This window comes from Dromaius novaehollandiae, chromosome 1, assembly GCF_036370855.1.
Source record: "Dromaius novaehollandiae isolate bDroNov1 chromosome 1, bDroNov1.hap1, whole genome shotgun sequence".
Taxonomy (NCBI): domain Eukaryota; kingdom Metazoa; phylum Chordata; class Aves; order Casuariiformes; family Dromaiidae; genus Dromaius; species Dromaius novaehollandiae.
In genome coordinates this window covers 118,797,797-118,810,670 of record NC_088098.1, presented here as the reverse complement: position 1 = coordinate 118,810,670, position 12,874 = coordinate 118,797,797, and the positions used below count along the sequence as shown (strand labels likewise).

At 37.1% G+C, this 12,874-nt stretch overlaps 1 protein-coding gene across 1 annotated transcript in view; it reads right to left on the bottom strand.

Moving 5' to 3' along the window:
- MORC3 (MORC family CW-type zinc finger 3) overlaps nt 1-12,874 on the bottom strand; it is a 28,059-nt gene that overhangs the window by 9,488 nt on the left and 5,697 nt on the right. The window contains exons 3-13 of the mRNA XM_064524754.1: nt 10,356-10,488; nt 9,020-9,233; nt 8,606-8,754; nt 6,403-6,550; nt 4,967-5,098; nt 4,620-4,739; nt 4,086-4,183; nt 1,304-1,408; nt 1,064-1,186; nt 879-953; nt 13-55 (exon numbers count right to left, since the gene is read on the bottom strand). Of these exons, the coding sequence (XP_064380824.1) occupies nt 13-55; nt 879-953; nt 1,064-1,186; nt 1,304-1,408; nt 4,086-4,183; nt 4,620-4,739; nt 4,967-5,098; nt 6,403-6,550; nt 8,606-8,754; nt 9,020-9,233; nt 10,356-10,488 (1,340 nt within the window). The remainder of the gene's footprint in view (nt 1-12; nt 56-878; nt 954-1,063; nt 1,187-1,303; nt 1,409-4,085; nt 4,184-4,619; nt 4,740-4,966; nt 5,099-6,402; nt 6,551-8,605; nt 8,755-9,019; nt 9,234-10,355; nt 10,489-12,874) is intronic.

The following is a 12,874-nucleotide window of genomic DNA, read 5'->3' as shown; positions in this document are numbered from 1 at the left end:
CAGGAGAGTTACCTGTTGGCTGTATTCCAGTCGCCTCTTCAGTTTTTCCCTGTCTCTGCACAGTAGCAAGAAATAAAAGGAGGTTAAATTCAAAATGCTAATTCATCGTACAAAGTAACCAACCTCACTTAAATCTAAAAGCAAACACAGTAGTCTTCATCTTACCTAGAGACAATAAAGTTCTAATAAATATATTATGGTTTCCTGACTGAAAATTTCCACGCATGAGTTGGTATAGCTTAAAGTTAGCTTAACTACAGACTCAGATTCATTAAATTGTAATTCAAAAAAAAAAAAGTGCTAACGTGAACCAGCATTTAGGTAAAATTGTCCAGGTCAGTCTCGTTCCAGATACCTTAGCTAAGAATCCTCTCAATCTTATATAAATGTCTGAAGGTATTCAGCTTTTTCCACGCAGGCCTTGAAAATATAAGTTACCTAGACAAGGGCTCCTAACAGCTCTGGTAGCTTGCTTCTCTGTAACATCCCACACTATCCTCATATCCCTTACTGGTTTGAAATACTGCCCCTCTGAGAACTGTACCTGAACATCAACTGCTTGCATTGTTCTTACTAGTTATTAAATGACAGAGGCCCCTTTAGCTAGGACTTTCCTAATATTGATCTAGCAAAGCAAAAGGGCCTTAGTTATAAACTTGAAAGATGTCTGGAATGTCAACATGCTAATAACAGAGAAAAGAAGAATCCTATTCATCTCTTCACTGCTATGATCAGATCTGGACTTTAGGGCACTATTTTGTGACTGCATATATTCCCAGAAGAGCTGCAACCTTATCACAGGTTAGAGGAAAGAGTGTTTAATTTTCATGTTCAGTTTCCAGGGCAGACACATCTGCGAGAAAATCTCAAGTACTTACTTTTTTTTATAAGTTTTTTCATAAGTAGGATGTATTAAGTCATCATCTTCAGGTTCTTCTGGCACATTACAACTCCTGATTTAAGGAAAAAAAAAGCAACAAAGAGCACAACATATGTGCTTACATCAAGTGATCAAATACAAATTAAAAGCAGTATTTAGATATTTATGCAAATCTAATTTTACCGGAATTGTGGGTCGGGGTTCAATGAGCAGTACCACTTCTCTGGCAAATGCTCTATTCCATCTGGTAGCTTCCGCCATTTCAGACATGCATCACATTGCACCCACGTCTGATCAGGTTGTTTTCTGTAATGGAAAAAATATCAGAACTTTCACATGAAAAGCTTATTTTCATGATCTAGTAGAATAGTAATAACACTATAAAAAGTTGTTCTTTTATTTAAAAAAAAAAAAGATACTTACTGTATCTCCTCAACGGGCAAAGCTAAAGGATATTCTTCATTTTTCTTTGTTTTCATTTCATTCCAGTAATCATTAAGCTTTTCTCCTAGTGCTGCTATTGTAAGTCTAAAAAAAATATATATATATATTTGCACAACAGTATGCTTTTTGCTTTTAGAAAACCCTAGAAGGTAGGGATTGTGGGTGGTAGGGAAATCACGTTTTTTCAGCAAAGAAGTTACTAGAAATGTGACTTGGGTAACATGCAAGTGCACAGTTTTTCAAACTGAGGTCCAGAGTGCTTGACTCAAGACTGTGAAGGTACTGTGCAAACCTTGAAGCTGATTCACTGGTTCAGTTACAGAAAACAGGTTCGTAACAGCCTCTGCCAATCCAGTACCTGACTGAATATTTAATGGATGTCTGTGTACATCCTTTAACTCTAGGCTCATACCTGCTGTAAACTGACATACGGCAATACTACACTAAGGTCGCAATCGTATGATCACTCCGAAGTAGTGTAAGTCTACGTGCTGCTAAAAGGAGCAGACCAGTCTTCCTCTAGATTAATTTTTAGCTGGATTAGTGTCCTGAACAGGGCTCATCATGCAGCTGCATGAATACGAGAACTGGCACACAACAGAGACTGAGGTATGAGAAGAACAAGCAACACAGGTGAGGTAAGAGCAAGTCTGCCTCTTGTCAACGTGCTGAGGTTACGTCAGAGTGAATTGGCTGTGGAACCAGAACCTGAAAGTCAGTCCTACCCTTCCTGGCTCACTCTAACACTCACACCACCCCATCCCTCAAACTAGCACAAGTGTTTGTGTAGTGAACTAACCTGTCCTAGAGAGAGTTTTAATCTAGATCACCTCCCAGCCCAGGTCGTGAATTTTGGTTCCAAAACACAGAAGTAAAACAAGTGCAGAAACAAAGACCAAAGCATGGATTAGATCACCTCTCTCTTTTGGAGAGGGCAGGGAGGCAGGTCAGCTTAAAGTGATCATGAAATTACAGCAGTAGGTTCATGTTTCTGTATAGGGCTGGGAAAGTATCTTGAAATCCTGCAATGTTCTTTGAAGAAGGACGTTTGTAAAAAGATCTTTCAGGCACAGTATTTCTATGCCCACATTACAAGTTTTTAAAAAGAAACAAATAAAGCATTCAATGCTCACTGTGCCAGCCTGTGGGAACACAGTCTAAAGGCTGGATAACACAAATGACTATCTACAGCATTCCTCATTCCTACCCTCTGCCAAGGGCACTGTTAGTGCAGCGTGCAGGAAATAGCTTAGGGAACGCTTTCATTGAAAAAATAATGCAACAAGAACTATTTTCCAGTTAGACTGACTCCCTATCTGATTCACAGCTGTGACAGCACAACTGTGGCAGAAACATAGGTGCTACTTAAAGCTGGCAGTACCATTGCACAGAAGTGCACACTAAGCTCTGAAGTGTATGTACTACTTAAAGATACAGGCAGACTGAACTGCAGTGGCCTGCAGCAGTTATGTTCCTAGCTATGAGGCTTGCTCCTCCAACCAAGGGCCGCTGTTTCAACGGCAGGAATGACCAGACTTACACTGCTACAGCTCGACTGTGTCAATTAACAGCTTTGCTTATTACACCACTCTGATGCCATCTTCTGGCTTACATTTATATGCAAAGCTGCATTTAAATCAGCAGTTTAGAAGAAGCTTCCTAGGCAGTACAGCTATCCTTGGCAAAAAAAAAAACCCATCGCTGAAGGGCAGAACATACAGCTCGAAAGAGGTAATGACCTCTCCTGCCAAAATTTACCCCACCTATGTTTGCAAGCCAATACCCAACATTTACAAGCCCACACTGAAAACAAAAAGCAGAGAAAACAGAAAACAGCGTGGCTGTCACGAGACAGAGATAAACAACACAGCCAGAAACTATTCTCAAAGTCTGCATCCAGATTTTCCCTAAACAGGTTTTACATCTCCAATTGAAAATTGCTTAGGTAACTCATCCCCTCTAACCTTTCATTCCCCAAAACGTCTCCCTTCCTAGTGCCAGCACAACTAATTCACAGCAGAGGAGCACAAACAGGCTACAGACTGAGATTCACCAGGCTTAAAAATAATTTTCTATGATTATTTTTCAAGTCAGGATAGATCCTCCATCTGGTTCAGTGTAACTACACAAAATACTGCTTTAGATACTGACATGGGATGGTGCAAATATGTGAAAAAGTAGCAACACTAAGTTAGAAATAATGACTAGAACCAAGCTATGCCCCAAATCTCAGCTGCTTTGAGGTTGTCTGGTATTTTAAATGCTGCATCAGGTAGCAGAGGATTTCAGGACATTCAAGCCCAGTGTTAGGAGAGACAGTGAAAAAAAGTGTTCCAAAGTGTCCAAAAAAGCTTTGCTAAGAACTTGGATCAAAAATGAAGAAGTTTTATGAAAAAAATTAAGTTTGGGATTCATCTCACACTTTAGTATCTGCCACACAAAGATCCACATCTCAGCAAGTTATTCCAGGCTCGTTCTACAATCAGTGAAAGGCAGAATGAATCTGACTGCTTCTAAAGCACCTACTTTAAAAGGATATGCATCGTACCCCAATACTTCACTGGCCGCACAATGAATGCAGTGTGACAAGTACAGATATAAACATCCTACGCCTAATGAGAAGGCAGGCATGCAGTTTAATGATAGAATGTTAAGCATTAATGATTACTACTTATCAAAAGAAAAAGAAAACTTTAGAGTCAAGATATTTCACAGTGAGAAACACTATTCAATAGGAAGTCTATATAAAATACACATTCACCTGTATTCATTTGTATAATCAAAATCTTGTTTGTTATGAGTTGGTTTTAGGAAGTTGCATTCAATAATCCCAACTACACCAACGCCCATGTTGTTTGCCTGCAAGAAATTAAAATGCATTAGAAAAAAAAAAGGTAAAATCCATACTAAAACTGTAAGAGTTTGTCAAAAGTGATTACAAACTATATACGCTAAATAGAAACAATCTTCTGGCCTACAACTCCCATCTCCAAAAAGAAACTCTCAAGAAAATCCTCCAAAATGGAGAAGAAAACAAAATCACAAACCCCACACCCCTCTTTCTGCCCTAAAAGATATGCTCATGCCTGTATTTTCTGCGTCAAACTAGGTATCAAAAACCGAGTATTAAACAACTCCATACAATTTAAAGCAACTTTTAGTTGTTACACAAACTAGAAAAAAGGTGGTTTTATAAAAGCAACATCAACATCCTAGTTTTCTTTTTTTTTAATCACCATGTGAATGAAAATGATTTCTAAAGATGTGAATATATTTTTCAGCTTTAAGTTCCTACCTTTAACTGACAGCCAACTCTTTCATAAGCTTTGATGAGTCTGTTTTTATGGTACATCATTATTCCATAGTGGTCTTTGTTTCTGCAGTTAAATCCAAAAGTAATTCTTACTGTTTTAGCCTATTTCTAGATGTTAAGGAAAAATCTGGTTAATCACAGGTAATACAAAAAATGTATTTACTCTGACCTGTGTCTCAGAATGCTTTTTATACTGAGATAATTCCCTTCGTATCTTATTACTAAAAATCATACAAGGCTTAACATACCCAGCAGAATCCAGACAGCTTACATACAAAGTCACATCATACAATTCAGTGTGCAATAATGCACATATTAGCAAAGGATACATTCAAAAATTTTGGCCTATATATATCGCGCTCAATGAATGCAAGGCTTTTGGAAACCAGCTGCGTTTTCACTTTTTGTCCTCGTAAAATAATCTGCATTCTTGGCTTCAGATACAAAATACTGCAGTAAGCCTACAAAATATATAATAATTTCTATTATTCAAACAAACAAGATATGAATAGTTTACAATACACACGTTTAGGAAGACAAACTCAGGTTTGAATTAAAATTTTATAAAATAGTTATTTTTTTTCCAACTCGCATCCAGTAAAAACAGGAAATGAAAGCATGCATAAGCTTACTAATATTATAAATTAAATGAATAGCAATTGAAGGATGACTTTCATGACTATAACAAATTAATCAGGTGTCTGAAGATGCAGTTTTACCATTAAAAGAGCTCTCAATCACACTTGCAAGCTTATTTTGGGAAGTTTGTTGTGTTTTCTCCCTTCAATTACTTTTCTTAAAATAAAAAAAGATATTTTCTCCCTTATATACACGAGTTTCTCTTTTCTTATCCCCTATTGAGAGCTTAAAAATTCCAAGCCACACCTTAAAACAAGAACCGAAAGCAAAAGTAATTTGCTTTGTTGCAAATTACTGCATTGTCAACCTACACAATCTTCTTATAAATGTGTCAAATATTCTATAAATTTTAACTTGCATTTCATTTATCATCATATTTACAGCTTCTAATATTTGAAGTAGATTTATGAATCTAATGAGTCTTAAGATAATTGCAAATTTTAGTTCAACTAGAACAATACTTTTGAATATCATCCAGAAAAATAATCCAAAACACCCAGTCATTCCAGAAGCAGCTGCTTACAAAAGTAGTGTTCAATGATTACGGATCAGTAGTCAAGACAATGGTCATAACAACTAGCCTACAGACATGGCCAAGGCTTTTCTGTGTGCCTATCTTCAAAGCAGTTGCTTCCAATTCCTTGATCTCTTTTTAAAACCTAGAAAGGACATTTTGCCAGCCAAAAGCTGTCTGCTTTAAAGATTCACATGAGCATAATATCAGTACTATATGTATTTATACCTGTACTACAATGGAATGTTTACTTTGCTTTACAATCATACACACACCTGTTTAATTTTTGAAGTTATTCACTGCATTTCCATCTTGCTCCATAGGGGATAGTGATGTCTACATTTAACAGCAAAAGTTATTTGCAAGACGACATAAAAACACTCATTTTCTTATGAACAGACATGAAAAGTTCATGCGAGTCCACAAATACATTCCACCTTCAATTTTCGTTAAAATTAGTGTTGACATATTGCCCTGACATGAAAATTTTGCCCTCCAGTTTCTTCTCTTCATCAATACTTCCATTATATAGTACATTATACTAAAACAAAACCAAATACTTCCCAGCTTCATTAAAAAAAGAAAAAAAATAAAAATTGAAAATATACATACTCGTAATGAGTAGTCACTTTCTGGAACAACCTGGTCCATTCTCTCTTGTTTTTTATATCCTCTTTTTCCTGTTTCATCTAAGTCTTCTGGAATTCTGATGTCATATCTATCCTTGTCAAAGTCAAACTCTGTTTTTTCATTTTTATCTCTAAGAAGCAAAGTTAAAAAACATTACAAAACTAACCCTAGAAAGATATTGAGGAGCACCCAAAGGACATCAAAGATGCAGGAGAAAGGGAATTCCTTTGACTCATACTGTGTTTTTCCTCACAGATTTGCCAAAATTCAAATCAACATATTCATTAGTTTCTTTCTGATATCCGAGGAACACAAGAGAAGTGACAGCAGATAAGACATTCATAAATTCTAACTTAATTCTAAATCGGCCACAGTCCACTAATAAAAGCAGTCAGTATCACCTTTAAAAGCTGGATGGCCTAAGGTGCATATGTTCCTTCTAAATGCAATGTTTCTGAACATGGCAAATTATCCTCCTAAGATTCTTACTGTTGTAAAAGCCACACACACTACGACTAACTCAGAAATACGTCACAAGTTTTTATTGCACTGCTCACCAGATGGTTTCTTTTATTTAGTTGCAGTCCCTCTGTCTGATGTACACTTTGCAGTATACTGGCAGCAGCTTTGCACAAAATTCAGATATATCACATTTGGCACAAATATTCCAGAAATAAAGTCATTAAAACTGAAATAGTTCTGCTGGGTTTCCAAAAGCAGATTCAATTGCAACATATTAGAAACAACAAAAAAACCCTCAAAAACATTCTCTCCCACAACCTTCTATGAATACACATCAGAATTCAGAACCTCAAAGTTATCCTGCCAAATCCAAAGACTTTATGTATTTTCTTTCACTTGTGCAATGAAGTAATGCATATTGCTAAAATGCTCATTGATAAATGAAAGGTCATCTGGAAAACGTGAATTAGCTTTTGAAGTATAAAGGAGGCAAAGTTCTTCTTACGGAGTAGGTAGCATGGGGACAACAAGAATTAGCAATACCGGAGTGCTGATTACACTCTGCTATCTTGTATTAAAATCTACTAAGCTAGAAGTATTTGATTCTGGTCCTCTAATACTGGAAAGAAATGAATGAGAGAGAACAACCACCCTGGGATGAGTATAGATTAAAAGTTACAAGAAAAAAGAAATCTCATTCAGCTTTATCAGGCAAAAGGTTTATTCTTGCCCATCAGAAGAAGGGGAAAAAAAAAAGACCCCCCAAAACAAGCTAGCTTCCTGACAAATCTACTGGGCCATGAAACAGTTTAAAAATTACTTCCTGTGGATACCTTGTTATCTCAGGTATTTAAAACTACAGTAGACCAAACACTTAAGAACATACCACAAGATAACATGTTCCTAACCAATCAGCTCCATCACTGTTGAAGGCATGCCAAAGCTTTTCCAGGCAGACCATCAGCCAGGTTCTGCTAGCAAGGCAGCGGCAACCATGCAAGAAGGGGAGGGAAGGGAAGGGAAGGTAGATGGGAAATGAGGACACGCAGCTGCCACTGTTACAGCAACAGTTGTTAAAAACAACAAACAAACAAACAAACCCCATCAACCAACTAATCAAACAAAAAAGCCATAGCAACCAGCAGAAAGCAGTTCCAAGCCAGAAAAAAGCTGGAGATCTTTACTCCTGAAAAAATCCCATGGAGTCAAGCAGATAAATAGAAATCAGAGAAAATATATGCAGTTATCTTTATTTTATGGCAAACAGTTAAGAAGTTGGATACTAACTTAGAAAGGTCCAGGTCTCTCTAGTAGGATACAGCTGACTCAAAGTTAAAAAGCCAGTCATGTTTGATTGTACATACAAACATTTTTTTTTTGAATTTTGGCTTCCTAATTTCCACATAGGTCCAAGGTAACTGATTTCTAATTCATCTATTTTAATTTTCCTTTTGGCAAAAGTTACAGTATCTTATCAAAGCAAAGTCTTTTACATTCTCCTTCCTGCTCCTTTGCCTTAGACTGTTTTACTTGAGAGATCAGCAACACTTCTCATGCCATATTACAGTCCTACCATCATATGAGCTTGAATCTGTAATTTCCCAGTTACAGCTTGCTCCCTGCAGTCTTGTGGAATTATTCTACCAAAATCTTGTATATTTGCATAGGCAAAACAGATAACACAAACTAAATGAGAGATACGAGAGACTGGGCTTCATCTTACCTTCTAAGATTCCAGATGATAATTCTTGTTCCCTTTTTCCCCATTATAGCATCTAGCTCTGCCAGTAATTTCTCTTCAGTAGAAAATAAAGAATGCGTTAAGATGGCTTTCAGGCTGTTTTTGGATTCTGCTGGATCACTTATCTGTCGTAAGCATCACGTTAAAGAGAGTAACTTCTAGCGAAGTAAGCTTTCAAAAGATGGGTAAATTCTGCAACAGTATCCTGTACTCCTCATGGATTCTCCCAGCTCCTACAAACTTAGGGGTTTTAACAAACTGTAGTCTTCTTCCCATCTTACAATATAACTAGAGTACCTGTAAGACTAGACAAGGAGATTTCCTTTAAAGATCGTAATATCCAAACTTTACACGTGTACACATAACCTTTCATTCAGAAATTGTCAAAAGGATATGCTGGTTGCTAAATGTCACTATAGGAACCATGACATGTTCTGCCTTTGTAACTTCAAGGAAAGTCTGAGACAACAGGCCCACACTCATAGTTTCTCCATTCTTAGTGAAGACTATTGCATCTTTTCCAAGGCGCATAGACCCAGATTTAAAGCCATTTCCATACAATCCCACTGGAACACGGCCATTCATTACAGATTTCTCACTGAAGCCAAAGCTGAAACATAAGAAAATATTGGAAGAGTGTAAAAAGTTCCATAAGAACAGAAAACCAAAAGATGCACACAAGACTGATATCAAAATAGACCTGAACAGATGGAATTAATCTCTTTTTTAGAAATCAGTGACTACTGTACAATTAAACAACATACAGTTAGACAGATCCTGAGAATTACAAGTGTAATATTGCTAAAAATACATCATGACAGTTAAGTGATATTTACTTTAATTTTTAAGTATAGATTAGAAATATCATCTGTATGGAATTATGCAATAAGCATTCTTAAAGGATTATAATAGTTATCCTTAGGCTTCACAATAAATACTGAGAAAAGGCCCTTAGCTTTTTCTTCTTTCCTGCCATTTGCTGAAAAATGTATGATCTACACATTTGCCATTAGTAACTAGACATTACATTCAAAGTAAAACAGGTACTTGTACATGGAATTTAGCATGCAAGCTATTAATTATGATATCTTACAGGAAAAGATAACACATCGAATTCAAGCTTGCTCAAGTTTAAACCTAAAGATTTATCTGGAGGCAGAGGAATCCATGTCACATGTGGATGCGAGCAACACAACAGCAACCTCTTAGCTAACTGTAGAAACAAGAGCTGCATATAGATCAATTCAAACCCTTTAGAATATTCAAATGGTAAAAAGACAATCCACTTCAATAAAATGATCAGTCCCCTGACTTTTTCACAAGAGCTTCTATTTTCAATACTCCTAAGGGTTTGAACTGAGTATCCCTTTACTGCTGGCTCACTAACTTCAACTAAAGCAAGCCTGGAAAAAAAAATTAATTCTTCTTAGCTCCTCTAAAGGGCACTACAGAAAGTTTACACAGTGCAACCACTGCACAGAAAGTTAAATGGGAATATTGATAAGAAGGATAAAATGAAATTAGGGGATAAAATATACTGACAAAGCTGTATCAAAGTTTTGCTAGCATCTGCCTGTTACAGATTTGGATCATCACTCATCTTCAAAAGTGCTAAGTTTATGAACAACATTAGTAGATTACATAAGAGAAAAAGGAATAAGCTGAGCAATAACACACAGAACTAAAAGCTGGAACCTTTATAAGAAAAAAAAAATTGAAAAAAGTTATCCACCTTAGCATTTTGTGCAGCTTCTCTGAGTTCATACCATTGCCGTTATCGGTGAACGTCAAGCATATATTGTCATTTATCACTGTTTTGTCTATCCATATCTGTTTAGCGCTCACATCTGGATCATACGCATTATCTAAAGAAAAAAAACAAAAATCAAGAGTGGGATACTAAACCCCTCAAATTTAGCAGTTTAAGTGTGAACTTATTTTAAAATGCTTAATTCCAGTGAAGATGCCAGATAGCAAATTTTACAAAGTTATTTAAATGTCTATGAAGGACACAACAGGCCCCTATCAGGAACACACAGATAATCAATTCACTTATTTTTAGTCTTGCAACACGACTATACTGCTATATGGAATAGTTGTTCCTGACTTTGTTATGATGCTATGCTTGCCCATATGTTTCTTCAGCAAACATGGCAGCTTAACTAGTTCTCTTAATCATGAGCTCTCAATTTTGCACTTGCGCAGTCTTTGGCCCGGAACAGTTACATGGTGATCTGATCAAGCTCAAAAACTGCAGCCATTTTTCAGCTTCTTGATCAGCTATGTAACTTAACTGGAGAAATTTTGTGCTGTGAGAGAAAGAAGTTTATCCGATTAGTCATAGAGTATTAGTCAGCTTTTGCACAGAAACACAAAAATCCATAGTTTTTAATAAATGTGCTAAAAATAAGTCTCCTAAAATCCTATCCTTTTTATAATTGACAGCACTGAAGTGAAACATTAAGATGAAACAGCTACACCACAAGCAGGCAAACCTTGGCTAAAAACAACACAAAATTTTCCAGATATTAGAGATGAGAGTAATCTACAGCCAAAAACTGAGGTTGTGATATTCAAACATCAGAACAGAAAATGAAACCTAGAGGAGTTTGTACTTTCATTTCCTTACCCCCAAGCGGCTGCTGCAACACTCACTTTCTCACAGCCACCCAAACATCTCTTCTGACTGCTCTCAAGTGGCTAGGTTATTGTCCACAGTATAGATAATGGCATATATACAGCTGCAAAAATATCTTGCCTGCTGTGAGCCTTTTTAATTGGGAAATTGGATTTGAAATATTATACTATTTTGGGTAATCAACTTTGAGACGCTCTTAAAAAAACATCAAGAAACGCAAGCCAAAAAAAAACGCTCATCCCAGACAGTTCTGCAAAACCCAGAATTTTGATTCCACAGGACCAGGAAATTTAGGTGAAAGAGATACTGCTGCTCTGTTACCACTTCATTTCTGTATCAACGAAGCTTTTCCAAACCACACTCTTAGTTTGAAGAATCAGCTAGAGAAAGTATACTAATCATTCCATAACTCAGAAAACAGACAACTCTGTGAGGATATCCAGTTAATGACTATTCAATATAAAAAGCAAGACAATAAATACATGGTAATAAATTAAACAGATAAATAAACCCTAATAAAAAGCAGATGACAGAGACATTAACAAAGGCCAGAACTGTTAAGGCACTGATGACCACTAAGAGACCACTGAGAGGAAAGACTCAAGAATAACCTTGAAGATGTTCAATCACAAACTTTGTAACCCGAAAGAACAAAAGAAGATTATCACAAATTGTAACGGCAGTTCTCACAGAAAGAGCAAATAGGATGTTTGAGGGGTATTGCAACAATGTGCAAAACTTACTGTGGGATGTTTTAAGGAAGGATCAAAGTGAGGGAAAGGGGGAGGTGAAGGTGGATGTGAGGGGAAGAAGTGCAGAACAAAGGAGGGGGGAATAGCATGGGTCAACAGCGTGCAAGCTGGCTGCTGACCAGTATGCTTGTATGGTTGGGCCCTGTGCCTGACGACTGCAGTTTTTTGTATATTCTTATAGAACTGTATTTCTAAGCATTCCCTATGTGGGTTATGTTCTCCATTCTGAATGTGTGTCTGCATGCGTTCATTTGGCTAGCAAACTCCAAGTCTGAACAGACAGCAAGTAAAAGGAAATCAGAATCTGGAAAGATCCAAGGTCCAGGCCAGAGACTGATAAAAAAACCCCACGGTCTGGGCACAGGTACTGGAGGACTCAAAGTCTTGGTGAAACACCCAAAAAGATGAGTACACACACAAGTTAAGTGAGTGAGGGTATGCGTATGCTCCACTAGTGAACTTCAACCCCGATTAGCCAGCAAGCAAGAACAGGATTAGGTCTTTTGGGCTGTTCATGTTTTGAGAGCTGTTTGTGTTTATTTAGGTGCTTGCAAAGTTACTGTCTTCCAGTCTATGCTAATCTGTTTGTAGGCAGCCGTGTCTGTATTATTTGTAGAAGTGCATCTGGATCCTTGGAATTTGCACTCGGCCTTAATGCTCGCTGGACCTGGGAACAGCACAAAGCAACGGGCTTCCATCTGGTGGACTAGGAGAGGAGGAATTCACTTGGTCCTACAGTCCTCTGGATTTGGCAATCCTTAATAAACTCAATAAAAAGAAACCAGCAAATCCTGGAAAGCCTCCTACAACAGGTATCAGGAAGTATGTATGCTGTCAACAAAGAATAAAGTCGATCTGTTT